Source organism: Salmo trutta, chromosome 21 (genome assembly GCF_901001165.1).
Source record: "Salmo trutta chromosome 21, fSalTru1.1, whole genome shotgun sequence".
In the NCBI taxonomy this organism is placed as follows: Eukaryota; Metazoa; Chordata; class Actinopteri; order Salmoniformes; family Salmonidae; genus Salmo; species Salmo trutta.
The window spans coordinates 24,493,901-24,510,115 of NC_042977.1; the positions used below are offsets into that span (position 1 = coordinate 24,493,901).

The 16,215-nt window shown below is 44.5% G+C and overlaps 1 protein-coding gene across 8 annotated transcripts in view; it reads right to left on the reverse strand.

Moving 5' to 3' along the window:
* slc6a9 (solute carrier family 6 member 9) overlaps window positions 1-16,215 on the reverse strand; it is a 90,283-nt gene that overhangs the window by 20,774 nt on the left and 53,294 nt on the right. For 7 of the 8 annotated variants that reach the window (XM_029704854.1, XM_029704849.1, XM_029704850.1 and 4 more), the window contains one exon: window positions 927-1,083. In XM_029704854.1, coding sequence (XP_029560714.1) covers window positions 927-1,083 — 157 coding nt within the window. Of the gene's footprint in view, window positions 1-926; window positions 1,084-14,529; window positions 14,600-16,215 lie in introns of those variants that run through there. The other variant, XM_029704853.1, reaches the window with a different exon arrangement.

Sequence of the window (16,215 nt, forward strand, 5' to 3'; positions counted from 1 at the left end):
AGGGCGCTACAGAGGATAGTGCGTACAGCCCAGTACATCACTGGAGCCAAGCTTCCTGCCATCCAGGACCTATATACTAGGCGGTTTTAGAGGAAGGCCCAAAAATGTGTCAAAGACTCTAGTCATCCAAGTCATAGACTTGATTTTTTTTACTTTAGTTTATTTAGAAAATATTTTCTGAACTCTATTTTCTTAAAACTGCATTGTTGGTTAAGGGCTTGTAAGTAAGCATTTCACGGTAAGGTATACCGTGTTGTATTCAGCGCATGTGACAAATTCAATTTGATTTGAGTCCTAAGGAGCATCAGACAGAGAGTGATGCTAAGCGAGGCAGCAACCCTCTGTCTGCTTGATTGGTTTAACAGGGGGCTACTGAGGCCAATGTATCTGGGGAATAACGACCTCAGTGCTGTAGTCTGAGATCATGGGTTAAAGGAAGGACTGGAGAGTGAGGAGCAGACTGCCTGCGTCCCAAATGGCACCCTATTCCCTATATAGTGCACTACTAGTGGGTATAGGGTGCCTTTTGGGCTACAACCCAGGCCACAGCCAGCTGATAAAGTCTACTGTGATGTTATTACTGCAGAGCTTTGAGCTACACCAGTCCCCTTGGCTATAATATTCAGCTATGTAATTGTGTGACCTAATGCACAGGCTACTGTATATGTATGCCCTTCTATGGCGATCCCTGGTCGCAAAATGTATAGAAGACTAAAGCCAATTGTAAGAGTTAAAACATTTGAATTGAGGGGGAATAAAGCCAAGAATAACTTGGATCCATCTGACACAATGTGAGGAACAGCAACTTAAACATACTTGACAACTCTTTCTAATTTGATTGCTTTTCAAAGCACTGCAAAAGGCATTGTGGATAAACTAGAATGTATTGCTGTCATTACTACTATATAATCAGTGTGAAGACGTACCTCCTCCATTTCTGTAGCAGAGGTAGGGGAACCTCCATACGTTTCCCAGGCCCACGGCATAGCCCACGCTGGTGAGGATAAACTCTATCTGGTTCCCCCAGTTCCCTCTCCTGGAGTTCTTATCCGTCTTCACGGGTTCTCCTGGAACAGCTCCATTCTAGAACACAAAGAGAGAAGAACATTAGAGATGTTAGAACGTTAGAGAGGAACTGTATCTAGTTTACCTCCAGAATGGAGTAGGTAGGCCATTCTCTCAATGTGACACCCAACTCAAATCAACAACAAACTCAACAAATTGGCCTATTAGGCCAACTACATTCAGCTGAATGTAAAGTTCCAGGGTGCACCAATATTGAACAGGGTGCACCAATATCGAACAGGGCGCACCAATATCGAACAGGGCGCACCAATATTGAACAGGGTGCACCAATATTGAACAGGGTGCACCAATATTGAACAGGGTGCAACAATATTGAACGGGGTGCACCAATATTGAACAGGGTGCACCAATATCGAACAGGGCGCACCAATATCGAACAGGGTGCACCAATATTGAACACAAACCAGCAAAACGGTGTGAAATATGCTACTGTGCTAGTGAGTAGACAGTAAACACTATACTGTATTAGATGTTCAGTGGTTAGGCTAAAACTGAGGACGGCAAAATAAGAAATTATTTAATTCTAGAGTACTTTTCCTTTTCTCCAGTTATAGGCCTAGTTCTGCATTGCATGCTAGAACTCCAAAGTTGAGATGGGCACATTGGAGCAAACTTGATTTAAACTGAAATAACCATTTGTTGTGTGCACAAAATCAACATTTGGTCTTGTAGTCCTGATTTGAAGTTTGCTCTCTCCATCTGTTGGTGTCAGATGGTCCTCGTTCTGACTTGACCTCCTCACTAACCCCAGGAGTTGACTACTGAGACTCCATTACGTCTATCTGCCTCTAACTCACACAGCCAGAGCAACACTTGTCCCTTCACATGGCACCACAGAAGCAGTATAACAAATAATTGTATATATTACAGTTAACACAACTCCTTCAATTAAATGTTATACTGTAGTAATCATAAATGTGACAAAGGTTTGGATTGCTGTGGGGTTTTGGTGTCTCTTATGGTGTGGCCTGGAGTGCACTGTGGAATGTGCACATTGGTTAACGTGCAGTCATTGCCATGGAAGGCTCAGTACATGCACTAGAACGCACGCACACACACACACACACACACACACACACACACACGAGTCTGCTTGCTGAGTTCCCTGGGCCATTGCTCCCAGCAGAGTCGGCATCATGCAGGCAGGCAACTTATTCATCAGCAAAAAAATGAAAAACAAAACCAGAAAAATCCCATATTTTCGTGATTACCCCGTAGTCATCCTTGGAGTCTGGTTGCGCCCAAATGTTCTATTTCAAAATAAATGTAACCTTTATTTCAAAATAAACGCAACCTTTTCACAACAATCCCCAACCCTTTGGTCTTGAATTGTAAACTAAATATAGAATAAATACAATATCACCAAACAGAACTCTTGCAAATCAACAACATTATTACAGCCAAAATGTTCCTTTAGTTATCTTTGGCTGGCCATTGAGTGTGAGACATGTGCACCTGCGCGGGTGTGTGAGAAACAGTCTGTTGAGGCTGCTCTCCTCAGTGTGATGTCTGTGTTTGTGTGTGTTGTGTAGAGTGTGATTGTTTTAGGTGCTGAGAGTCTGGAGGAGGCGCACACCTGCTCAGTGCAAGGTGAGGCCAGCTGCACAGCTGAAAGGGCCCAGGGTGGAATGAGAGCCCAGCCAACCCACACAGTACAGCACAAAACACAGCAGACAGACTGGGCTACATGTAGCCTGCTGGCCTCCCACCTCCAGCTGTCCCACCTGTGAGAAGTCAGGTCTTTCAACACATGATCAGTAGGCACATTTCCACTGACCCAGGTTAATTCGACAAAAGCAATGGTTGCAAAAAAATTACATCGCGAGAAGTGTAGGCCTAATGGAAACGGCAGCTATAGGACAAATGTTCTAAAGATCAACAACATTTTTATCCGTTCGACAGGAGTGTATTTTTCTTTATGATGAAAACAGTGTTTTTCGAATAAATTATCATTGCTGAATAATTTTAAAGGTACGCGGAGCACGATGTCATAACATGACTATAAAGCGCCACTACACATGTAATTGTAAACGCCTGCTGCTTGCTAAATCAATTTTTTCAACTATAAAATAATGTTTCTTTGCAGGATCTTTGTCCTGACTTTCAAGAATGCGTCGCCTTGCTTTTCTGGTTGGCTGGCAAGTTTCACCTTCCAATTAATTCAGATCTACAGGAGTGTAAGTTTCACCATGGCACGGACCGTGGCGATACGTTGGCACAGGATAATTATTAGAATATAGCAAATATTAGTACATTCTTGCATTCTATCCATGCTGGCTTTTGCTGGCAACCTGAGACATGAAACAGATAGGTGGGAGGGCATATACAGGCTGTCGCCAATGTATTATTATGCAATTTGCCTAAATGGATACTGGAAACTCTTCAACCACTTCAGTTTATTTTTTTGGTGTGACATCTGTTTTTATTGACACAAGACAGTTTAATGGAAACACACCATAGCAGGCAATTTGTATGCAAACGTTCTATATGTCGACAGAAAATCACTGGACAAGTTAGTGGAAACATAGCTTGTCATAAGCGTCATAATGATCGGACCAAACTGCAGCGGGGATGTGAATCATCTTCTTGATTTATTAAAGAAATGAACACTGAACAAAAAAACAGTCCTGTAAGGTACATAGACTATACATGGAACAACCACCCACAAACACAAGAGAAAATAAACCCACTTAAATATGGCCTCCAATTAGAAGCAACGACAACCAGCTGCTTTTAATTGGAGGTCGTTCCCAAAACGAACATAGAAATAGAAAAACTAGAAAACCCACATAGAACATAAACCAAAAATCCCGAAACACACAAAACAAACACCCCCTACCACGCCCTGACCAAACTACAACAACAAATAACCCCTTTTACTGGTCAGGACGTGACAGTACCCCCCCCCCAAAGGTGCAGACCCCAGATGCACCTGAAACAAAAAACTAACAAAACAATAACCCCAAAATAAAGGGAGGGAAGGGAGGGTGGCCACCGTCACCAACCGTTCCAATGCTACACCCCCCCCCTTCCCAAACCTCCCCCCACGGAGGTGGCTCTGGCTCCGGGCTTAATCCCCACTCTAACCTGTCCACTCCTGCTGAAGGCTCAGGGTTGTAGCCCACCACTGAAGGCTCTGGGCTGAGGGCCGACTCTGGCTGCGCTGGACTGGCGGACGACTCTGGCTGCGCCGGACTGGCGGACGTCTCTGGCTGCGCCGGACGTCTCTGTTGGTGCCGGACTGTGGGACGTCGCCGGAAGCACTGGACGGGGCACTGTCGCCGGAAGCACTGGACGGGGCACTGTCGCCGGAAGCACTGGACGGGGCACTGTCGCCGGAAGCTCTAGACGGGGCACTGTCGCCGGAAGCTCTAGACGGGGCACTGTCGCCGGAAGCTCTAGACGGGGCACTGTCGCCGGGAGCTCTAGACGGGGCACTGTCGCCGGGAGCTCTAGACGGGGCACTGTCGCCGGAAGCTCTAGACGGGGCACTGTCGCCGGAAGCTCTAGACGGGGCACTGTCGCCGGAAGCTCTAGACGGGGCACTGTCGCCGGAAGCACTGGACGGGACACTGTCGCCAGAAGCACTGGACGGGGCACTGTCGCCGGAAGCTCTAGACGGGGCACTGTCGCCGGAAGCTCTAGACGAGGCACTGTCGCCGGAAGCACTGGACGGGGCACTGTCGCCGGAAGCTCTAGACGGGGCACTGTCGCCGGAAGCACTGGACGGGGCACTGTCGCCGGAAGCTCTAGACGGGGCACTGTCGCCGGAAGCTCTAGACGGGGCACTGTCGCCGGAAGCTCTAGACGGGGCACTGTCGCCGGAAGCACTGGACGGGGCACTGTCGCCGGAAGCACTGGACGGGGCACTGTCGCCGGAAGTTCTAGACGGGGCACTGTCGCCGGAAGCACTGGACGGGGCACTGTCGCCGGAAGCACTGGACGGGGCACTGTCGCCGGAAGCTCTAGACGGGGCACTGTCGCCGGAAGTTCTAGACGGGGCACTGTCGCCGGAAGCTCTAGACGGGGCACTGTCGCCGGAAGCTCTAGACGGGGACTGCGCACTGAAGGCCTGATGCGTGGGACTGGCTTTGGAGGCGCCAGACTAGTGACACGCACCACAGGGCTAGTGCGAGGAGCAGGAGCAGGACGAACTGGACTGGGCAGGCGTACTAAAGGCCTGGTGCGTGGGGCTGGCTTTGGAGGCGCCAGACTAGGGACGCGCACCACAGGGGTAGTGCAAGGAGCAGGAACAGGACATACTGGACTGGGCAGGCGCACTAAAGGCCTGGTGTGTGGGACAGGCTTTGGAGGCGCCAGACTAGGGACAGGCACCACAGGGCTAGTGCGAGGAGCAGGAACTGGATACATGGGGCCTTGACTACGCACTGGAGGTCTGGAGCGCACAGCCTGCACAACCTGTCCTGGCTGGATTTTTTCTGTAGCCCGGCACAGGCAGAGTACTGGCACAGGGCGAACTGGGCTGTGCTGAGGCAAGATGGCTGCCGTGCGTAGAGCAGGCGCAGGGTAGCCTGGGCCCAGGAGACACACTGGTGGCCAGATGTATTGCGCAGGCATACTTCTCCCTGGCTGGATGCCCACTCTAGCACAGCACCTGCGGGGGGCTGGTATCGCTCGCACCAGACTGTGCGTACGGATGGGCGAGACCTTGCGCACTTCCGCATAGAACGGTGCTCTCACCGCCAAACGCTCCCCATAATAAGCACGGGGAGTTGGCTCAGGTCTATTGCCTGACCTAGCCAATCTTCCCGTGTGCCCCCAAAAACCTCTCAGGCTTCCTTGCCAGCCGTGTTCCCGCATAACATTCCCGGTCCTCTCCAGCCTTCCTCCATGGTCCTTCTCCAGCTAGTATCTCCTCCCAGGTCCATGACTCCTTATACTCCTCCTGCTGCACCTTCCTCCGCTGCTTGGTCCTCTTATGGTGGGTGGTTCTGTCATAAGCGTCGTAATGATCGGACCAAACTGCAGCGGATCATCTTCTTGATTTATTAAAGAAATGAACACTGAACAAAAGCATGACGATAAACAGTCCTGTAAGGTACATAGACTATACATGGAACAACCACCCACAAACACAAGAGAAAATAAACCCACTTAAATATGGCCTCCAATCAGAAGCAACGCCAACCAGCTGCTTCTAATTGGAGGTCGTTCCCAAAACGAACATAGAAATAGAAAAACTAGAAAACCCACATAGAAATAGAAAACATAGAACATAAACCAAAAACCCCGAAACACACAAAACAAACACCCCCTGCCACGTCCTGAACAAACTACAATAACAAATAACCCCTTTTACTGGTCAGGACGTGACATAGCTAGTGTTTTCCCCTAGGATTTTTTTCAGCAGCGTTGGAAAATGTAGTGGGGGGGCTGGTGGGTCGATTGCTATTTGCTAGGGGGGTCCGGGCATGATGAGGAGCAAGCGGTGGCTGTGCGCTCGTGGCTCTCATTCACACCTCTGCCTGCTTTGTGCTACAAATTCGCTGTCACACTAATCTTAAAGGGATAGTGCAAGATGTTGCAATTAAGCCCTATTTCTACTTACCCAGAGTCAGATGAACTCATGGATACCATTTTTATGTCTCTGGATCAGGGGTTGAAACCGGTTCAGGGAACAGAACTGAAAACTGAAAAAATACAACATTTTTCAAGGAACAGAATCAGAACCGGGAACAAAAGTGATCTACAATGTTCCGGAACATAACCACTATTTTAAAAACATGGGTTAATAACGTTATTTTACATTCCAGGCATTTTTTTTTCAGTCCCACAAAAAATGCAACATAGCACCTATGCAAAGCCCTCACTCTGTCACTCAGAAACGTATTCCAGTGTCTCTTCAAGCCAAGCCAAGCCTCCACCTCCTTCTCCTCCACCCTCTCTCGCACTCTCCTCACCCGCAAAAATTCAGTAGTCTTGCACCCTACACTCATCTGTCCAATGCATGTACAGTAAATAGCTTGCCCGCTCCATAGCAAGCTGCTCTATTCGCACTGATTGGTTAATAAATAATATAATGTCGAGCTAAATAAAAAGAACGTTGGGTTCGAACCGGTTCAGAACTTTATTTTGCTGGTCGAAACAGTGGAACAGTTTCGACCTGTTCAGAACAAAACAAATGGAAAATAATTGTGGTTCCAACCCCTGCTCTGTGTGCAGTTTGACAGAAATTGAAGGCAGTTTCGTGAGCCATTTAGCATGCTAGCTGTTCCCATAGACTTCCAGTCATTGTGCTAACGCTAGTTAGCAACTTCTTTCAAACTGCATGCAGAGACATGAAAATTGTATCCATGAGTTCATCTGGTAAGTGGAAATAGGCTTAATTAAGACATTTTCGCATTATCCTTCTAAAAGCGTGTCTCAGCAAATATGTTTCAAAAAGCATTTGTTATATTTAAAAAAATTAAATTATATTTTTCGGGAGTAGCAATTAAGCAGTTGCGGGCCTGGTGGCAACTCATAGTTCACTCATAGCAACAAACTCAGCAAATAAAACAGACTGAACTTTGACTTTACATGTTCCATCTTGGCTTGAATGTTGAGTAAGTTAGAATTTTGTCTGCAATGTACCCAGAATTCTAATATATTTCAATAGTTTTATGATTAGCCAATGTCATAATGTAGTTATTTTGTTAGATACTTCTCCCTATTATCTTAAATGTTATTTTTTCAAAGCCATTTTAGCTGTCATGCTAGCTGTTCGGTCCGATCCGATTCACAAATCATGGGAATTTAATCGTGCCATGTAGACATTGCCTCCATCCAAGGCACGTGTTGCTTGTCAACCCCCTGGATTTGTCCCGACTAAATCCAATGTCAGAGACTTGCTAGCAAACGCTTGTGCTATAAAACTAAATAAATACTGCACTCTGACCCACAAAACTTATTTGCTAGATTCATGATAGCAGTGTTAGACAAAGCACAGAAAGTGAACTACAAAACGCGATGCATCTTTATTGGGATTTGCAGTTGTTGTGCTGGCATCTGAAATAACTTACTCATCTTTTAATCCAGTGGTTCCCAAACTTTTCCGGTTACTGTCCCAGCAACTGAATTTTGCTCTGCCCGGAGTACCCCTGAAGTACCACCTCATGTACGTTTTACCAGTAGGCCTATGGTTTCATGAGTCCTCTCAAGTACCCCTTGTGGATTGTCCAAGTACCCCCAGGGGTCCTAGTACCCCTGGTTGGGAACTACTGCTTTAATCAAGCATTGATAGGACTTTTTCCATGCATTGGAAAACTATGGAATTAAAATTATTCCTAGAATTTGCTCTATTCCGACTCCTCTCCACTATCTGTTACGATACTCTCTCCAGGCTGTCTCTCTGGCTTGGCTACTTGCATCCCATATGTCACCCTATTCCCTACACCATATGGGTCTTGGTCAAAAGAAGAGCACCAAATAGGGAATAGGGTGCCATTTGGTCTGTTGCTCTGGATGCTGGCTGTCCAGTGTTTAGGCCCGTGGTGTGTACTCCCTGGAGCACCCTGCTTGGTCAGTCACTGCAGATCCACACACAGCCCTATCACCTCCCTTCCCATCCACATCGCACGCCCAGCTGGGCCCATTTGCCCTTACGTAAGATGCACACATGGTCAGGCCATAGCCCTTCTCTCTCCATCTCTCTGAGGGGCCCTTCCAAATCAGTGGACCCAACCTAACTCCCAACACCCTGCCCTCTTCTAGCGCACTGCATACAGGTGCACCCCAAGAGAGAGAGGAAGGGGAAAAAGAAATAGGAGGGGGGAAAGATGGAACGAGAGCAAGAGACAGGTTTTGAAATCGTGCAAGGAAGTGCCAAAGGGTGAGTGAGCTCAAAGTTTATATAAAGAGGATTCCCATTCCCAAGACTTGGGCAAATACTGCATCTATATAGTACCAGTCAAAAGTTTGGACACACCTACTCATTCCAGGGTTTTTATTTATTTTCATTATTTTCTACATTGTAGAATAATAGTGAAGACATCACAACTATTAAATAACAAATATAGAATCATGTAGTAACCAAAAAAAGTGTTAAACAAATCAAAGTATTTTATATTTGAGATTCTTCAAAGTAGCCACCCTTTGCCTTGATGGCAGCTTTGCACACTCTTTCTTGGTTACTACATGATTCCATATGTGTTATTTCGTAGTTTTGATGTCTTCACTATTATTCTACAATGTAGAAAATAGTAAAAAATAAAGAAAACCCTTGAATGAGTAGGCGTGTCCAAACTTTTGACTGGTACTGTACACTCGTGTGATAGACAAATATGACAACTGATTACCTTTCAAATGGGTCCGTTTGAATGTGGGTCATTTGGTGCAAACATGGCTTATTGGCTTGTCATGCTTTAATGCGGTTATTTTAGTTCTGGTGAAAGATAATTTACAAGATAACCAAATGAATTTTATTAAACCTGCCTGGGTCTTGGTCCACATCTGACTAAAACACGTACAGACCTACCATACCAGCTAATTTGATGGAGTGGCACACACCTAACAAAGCATGGCCAATGACAGCTGCGACCTTGTCGTGGTAATAGACATGCTCCATCTCCACTTGATTGTAAACCCAACCTAGGGCTTGACAGGACTCCCAGAGAAGCTAATATTACAGTACACACAGTATAGTAGAGACTAAACTGCCAAAAGGAAAATACAGAATTTTGGACAGAGACAAAGACCAAGACAAAAAGGTAGAACCAAAGCTCCTGATAATACTACAGTATATTGGTATTAATAGCTGCCTGGCGCTGTTGCACATCTTCATTACTGCCTGCTGTTATTGTGAAGTTTCAGCCTACGAGACCTGCTGGCCACCCAAAGCTCCCTGGCATTTACTGACAGCTCCTGTGTGCAGCCTCACTAGGCATGCAACCAGCACAAGCCATTATGTAGCCTACCGAGCCTGGATGAGCAGCACTTTTCCCAAGTATGTGTCTGTTTACTTGCCTGAGAGTGACACGTTTTGACACGTTTTGCCTGAACTTTGTTTGTCGTGCAAAGCACTGTGCAAAGGACGGGCCAAATGACTGAGTGAAAGGCAATAAACTACAGTATAAGATACAACTCAATGATCAGATCAGCAAAGGATAAATTCTGTCGAGGAGATTGAAAGAACGAAAACAAAACAGAGTTTTACACCACTATGTATAAGTGCTTTTTAGCACTGCACAATTTCCCGTTGCACTGTACATGGAGGGAGATTGTGCGTGTTCACTTATCGTAGCTGAGTACACACAGGCCAGGGGACCTTAAGACACTTCTGCACATGTACTCCAGCACCTGATTCACACAGCTAGTTACCTCCTGTTCCACCACTATTACTGGGAATTGTAGACTCCTGACCATACCTGAATGAACAGGGTGGGAAGTAGACTAGCGATTAAGAGCGTTGGGGCAGTAACCAAAAGGACTGGTTTGAATCCCCGAGCCGTGTGAAAAAGTGAAAAATCTTCCGTTCTGCTCTTGAGCAAGGCAGTTAACCCCCAACAACAACAACTGCTCCCCGGGCGCCAATGATGTTGATTAAGACAGCCTCCTGCACCACCTCTCTGATTGAAAGGGGTTGGGTTAAATGCAGAAGACACATTTCGGGTGAATACATTCAGTTGTGCAACTGACTAGATATCCCTTTCCTCTCATTACTATTAAATCAGTCTGTAGGCCTATGTACAGTAGATCTTGTTTTATGGATTCTTATTCAGCTCTTAGGCCTGGTCTTGTAAATATAGTTTTTAAGTTATGTGCTCAGTACTTGCTGGCTGCCCTGGAGTTATGCAGTAGTGTTGAAAGAACAAGTCAGAAGGAGCACAATATATCACAAAAGAAGTACAAAAAAAATGCCATCACAGTTGCATTTAACCTGGCCAGTGCACTTGTCTCTTTGCATGTGGGCTATAGTAAACTGCTGGTGAAATAGATAATCAAACGGCTTAAGAATAGGCCTTGCCTATGATCTGTGTCACCATCACATGCTAAGACAACCATCAGACAAGAAATTGAGGCTTAGCAGCCCATAGAACACATGTATAGCAGCTCTCCGACAATCCTCACCAACCAACAGTATTTCACTGACCCCATTGTTAAATATAGAGATAAGAAGAAAGGAGTGATAGAAGGAAGTGTCGATGGAGGGAAAGTGCTCTGTCAGCACTTCTAAAAGGGCCTGAAGACATCTGTTCAAACCAAACATAAAGGTTAGAACAGCCATCTGATCCTTCAGTAGGAGGTAGGTCACCTACTCCTCAGCCACTGGTCTGACATGACCCTCAACAGGGGGAGGGTCAGATTCCAACAAAATATTTCAAAACAATTATATATTTGCAGAGGGTGATCAAAAAGTGCATTTAAATCAACTTTGTTCAGGTAAAACAATAGGTAAAATAAAGTTGTTTAACTAGTAAAAATCCTCGGGTTTGAAGTTACAATTTTACTTATTTTCTCTGGCGATTCATCCTGAATTGAATTCCGCTGCTCCATCGATCGCTCCATACATCAGTCTGAACCTACCATCCTAGAAGTTGTTTGTGCTGACATCAAAATTATGTGATTCATGATTTGTGTAGTAGGCCAGCTCTGGTCCAACCCATCGGTTTCTGGGATTAATCAGAACGGTGTGAATGTGTTTGCATTTGACAAGTCGTCGGGGAGGAAGCAAATCCAGACTCATTGTATAGAAGAAATTTTAGTGGGCGTGGCATTTTGCTGGAGCGATGGGTAGCCAGGCAAACTCCTGTCCACCAATTTTAACAAGCATTTTAGTTTAAAAACAATACCTGTATGTGGCTGTTGGTTTTAAACTTTTTCAATGCAAAGTGTAACTCTTTTGCATTATTGCCCAGAAGCGAAAACTCTTCCACTGTAAGAACACCCTCCCAACAAATCAAACATTGGAATCGAAGTAGCCTAACACTCCTTCCACCAACCATTCTATCAGAGTTTGACTATCATTTGAAAATAACTGAAGCTGACAAAAGAACAGGTTGCTATTGAAATTCAAATCAAACAAAACCAAGAGTGATTTGATCGTTGTAAGCTAAAAATTATTTCAGTACCAATCATTTAAAGTGGCACACGTAGATACCCTTGTTAACGAACAACAATTTAACAAAAATTTTAAACGGAAAAGTGGTGCGTGCATATGTATTCACCCCCTTTGCTATGAAGCCCCTAAATAAGATCTGGTGCAACCAATTACCTTCAGAAGTCACATAATTAGTTAAATAAAGTCCACATGTGTGCAATCTAAGTGTCACATGATCTCAGTATATATACACACCTGTTTTCCAAGGCCCCAGAGTCTACAACACCACTAAGCAAGGGGTACCACCAAGCAAGTGGCACCATGAAGACCAAGGAGCTCTCAAAACAGGTCAGGGACAAAGTTGTGGAGAAGTACAGATCAGGGTTGGGTTATAAAAAAATATCAGAAACTTTGAACATCCCACGGAGCACCTTTAAATCCATTATCAAAAAATTGAAAGAATATGGCACCACAACAAACCTGCCAAGGGAGGGCCACCCACCAAAACTCACAGACCAGGCAAGGAGGGCATTAATCAGAGAGGCAACAAAGAGACCAAAGATAACCCTGAAGGAGCTGCAAAGCTTCACAGCGGAGATTGGAGTATATTTCCATAGGACCACTTTAAGCCGTACACTCCACAGAGCTGGGCTTTACAGAAGAGTGGGCAGAAAAAAGCCATTGCTTAAAGAAAAAAATAAGCAAACACGTTTGGTTTTCGCCCAAAGGTATGTGGGAGACTCCCCAAACATATGGAAGAAGGTACTCTGGTTAGATGAGACTAAAATTGATATTTTTGTCCATCAAGGAAAATGCTATTTCTGGCGCAAACCCAACACCTCTCATCACCCCAAGAATACCATCCCCACAGTGAAGCATGGTGGTGGCAGCATCATGCTGTGGGGATGTTTTTCCATTGGCAGGGACTGGGAAACTGGTCAGAATTTAAGGAATGATGGATGGCGTTAAATACAGGGAAATTCTTGAGGGAAACCTGTTTCAGTCTTCCAGAGATTTGAGACTGGGATGGAGGTTCACCTTCCAGCAGGACAATGACCCTAAGCATACTGCTAAAGCAATACTTGAATGGTTTAAGGGAAAACATTTAAATGTCTTGGAATGGCCAAGTCAAAGCCCAGACCTCAATCCAATTGAGGATCTGTGGTATGACTTAAAGGTTGCTGTATACCAGCGGAAGTCATCCAACCTGAAGGAGCTGGAGCAGTGACATACCCCAAGAGACTTGGTGGCTCTACTTGGTGGCTCTACAAAATATTCACTTTGGGGGGGTGAATAGTTATGCACGCTCAAGTTTTCCGTTTTTTCGTCTTATTTCTTCTTTGTTTCACAATAAAAAAATATTTTGCATTTTCAAAGTGGTAGGCATGTTGTGTAAATCAAATGATACAACCCCCCCCCCCCCCCCCCCCCCAAATCCATTTTAATTCCAGGTTGTAAGGAAAATAGGAAAAATGCCAAGGGGGGTGAATACTTTCACAAGCCACTGCAACTAACGTCACCTTGAGATTAAACAAGGGTGGGTTCAGTTCTACTCAACTGTAATTAAATAGACCCGGGTCCACAATGTCCTCAAAGGCTGCATTATAAAATGTCTGTGAGGTGAAAGTAATTCCACTAAAGACAGCGAGACTGTGGCTTCTCACCCGGCTAGCGGAGGCCCACATTCCTCCAAATCCCATTGGGCATCGTGTGAATACCTACTTTCCATGGTTGATTAATAAAGTGTAATGGTGAGTTGTGAGGAAAGACGGGAAAGTTAGGCGCAATCACAGCAGACGGATGGCTGCAATGGCCTCCCACAGAAGGTTACATCTCTGGGTTACATCACTCAAACAGTGCTTACAGTCACAATCATATCAAGTTCCCCTGGCTAGCTAGCTAGCTGGAAGACATGATCCTATAGTATACATCATGGCCAGCAAAACATACATTTCCAGTTTCCACTGTTGAAATAGGCCTATGTTTAGAATATTTGAGATAGAGCTTTAAAACTTATTGAAAGTGATATCTTGATCATATTGAATTTGGAATTGTGTATCCATTTTTTTATATAAAAACATTAAATCAAATTATTTGATCATTAATTTTCCCCCCAAAAGCAACAAATTGAATATGAAAACAAAAACAAGCAATATGCGAGATATTAGGTAGGCTAAATAGTCTGCCATCCCAAATCTAAATAACTAGCCTATAATAAACAAATATACAATTCAATCCAATATCCAATCACAAAAACACAAACTGTTTCCCACTTCCTAATCAGATAAAAAACTGCAACAATTGTAGGCCCAAAATATTGAAAGGGTAGACAAATACAAAATCTACCTTTAGTCAGAATTTTTAAGGCCGCCAAATACATCCTCAAAACACTGAAATCGCCTTACCTTTGAGATTTCCATAGTAAATGTTGGTCACATACCCCTTTCCCAGTGCTGATGCAACAGCCACTTCGCTGAGCAACTTGAGGATCTGACTGATACTTACTGTAGGGAGTGTCTGGGGCGGCAGTAGGAGTGGTTTCCAAGTCAGAAACCAAAAGCTGTGAAAAACAGCCAGTGAGTAACACATCCTGTATGTAGCCTTACGCAACAATAATTATGCGTACTTAGAAGCAGAGCAATATTTGAAGTTGAACAAAAATGTACCTCCTTGATTGGTTTTCCTAAATAATTTTGAATGGCTTGGCATGTATACTGCCCTTTTAATACAGGGTGAAACCCATAATGGCACAGCAAAACCAATATAAATGTAATTATTTGTATGTTTAGGCTAAATGCGTTGGGAAAAACACAGGAATTTACATAAAAATGCAAGATCAACGGCAAAAGAGGAATTGCCTTGCTCGTTGACAATGTTAGTAGTTAAGTTACCACTAGTCTCCTACTGCCAGTCTCTGTAGGCTATTGAGACCCAGGTTCCATTACCACCTTCATGCTCATAATAATCACATCATAAGTTAATATTAATAGGATCATGTTCAAATCCAATAACTGGGTGGATTTTTGCAGATAAAACAAAAGGATTGCATGGCTGAAAGCTATTGACGCTCATACAGAAACAACTGCCAGCGCTGATTTGTGCAGACAACCAGGTCTAGCTTCAGCCACGCGGTTCGCTTAACTAGATCATTCAATTAGTGTGCACTGTGCATGGCTGTTAAGTGATGCGGGAGACTAGCCCGCGGAGCCATTGGCCAACACAAGCTGTTCACCTGACCCTCGATCCCCCAATCACACACACAGAAATGCAACCGCACACACTCGCAGAATCACTTAAGCATACACAAATAGACACACACACACACACACACACCTCATATCCTCAACCTTATCCTCTCATATCCCTAAATCCATCTCTATCTCTTCCTGACAAAAACATCAAATATATCATGAACTCTGACAAGTCACCCAGCAATACCTCTGAACCCCATCCCAGTTGGCAAAGAAGTTAGCTACATGTAACTGGCCTTACTGCTCAACCATGAATGAGCATCATTCTTTGGTCTTCATTGGACTGTATAGTTTTGAGCTACAGTGCACTTTAAAACAGACATCCCATGCTGTTCCAGAATACTGACAATGTACAGTAGGCATCAGACAATGCAGACTACATTTACTTTAATCCCTGACAAGACTTAAAAGGCTAACTTTACCAATTCAATTCAAGGATGGTACAATTTAATAAACCTTTAAAAGAGTATTCATCATTATAATAGTACTCAAGAATTTCAGGACTACATGAATTGACCCAGTTTTGTCTCTCCTCAAACAAGAGAAGACAAAGTCATGCAATACTGTCAGATGGTATTATTAGGACATAAACATCTTCAAAGTCTGTTAGCATACGGTCCTGACAGCCTCCCATCATCACGCACATGGTTGAGGTCTGGTTAAGCACACAGAGCTGGGAGCAGGGGAGGTCAGTTCATAATTTTAAAAGCAAACCAAAGATATTATTTGTGGTTTTGTCCAGCCAGTACCCAATAGACAATAATGTACAACTAAAAAAATCAACTAGGCTAATTATGTTGACTTATTGAGAACTTTTAAGTGACATGCCTGGGATTTTAT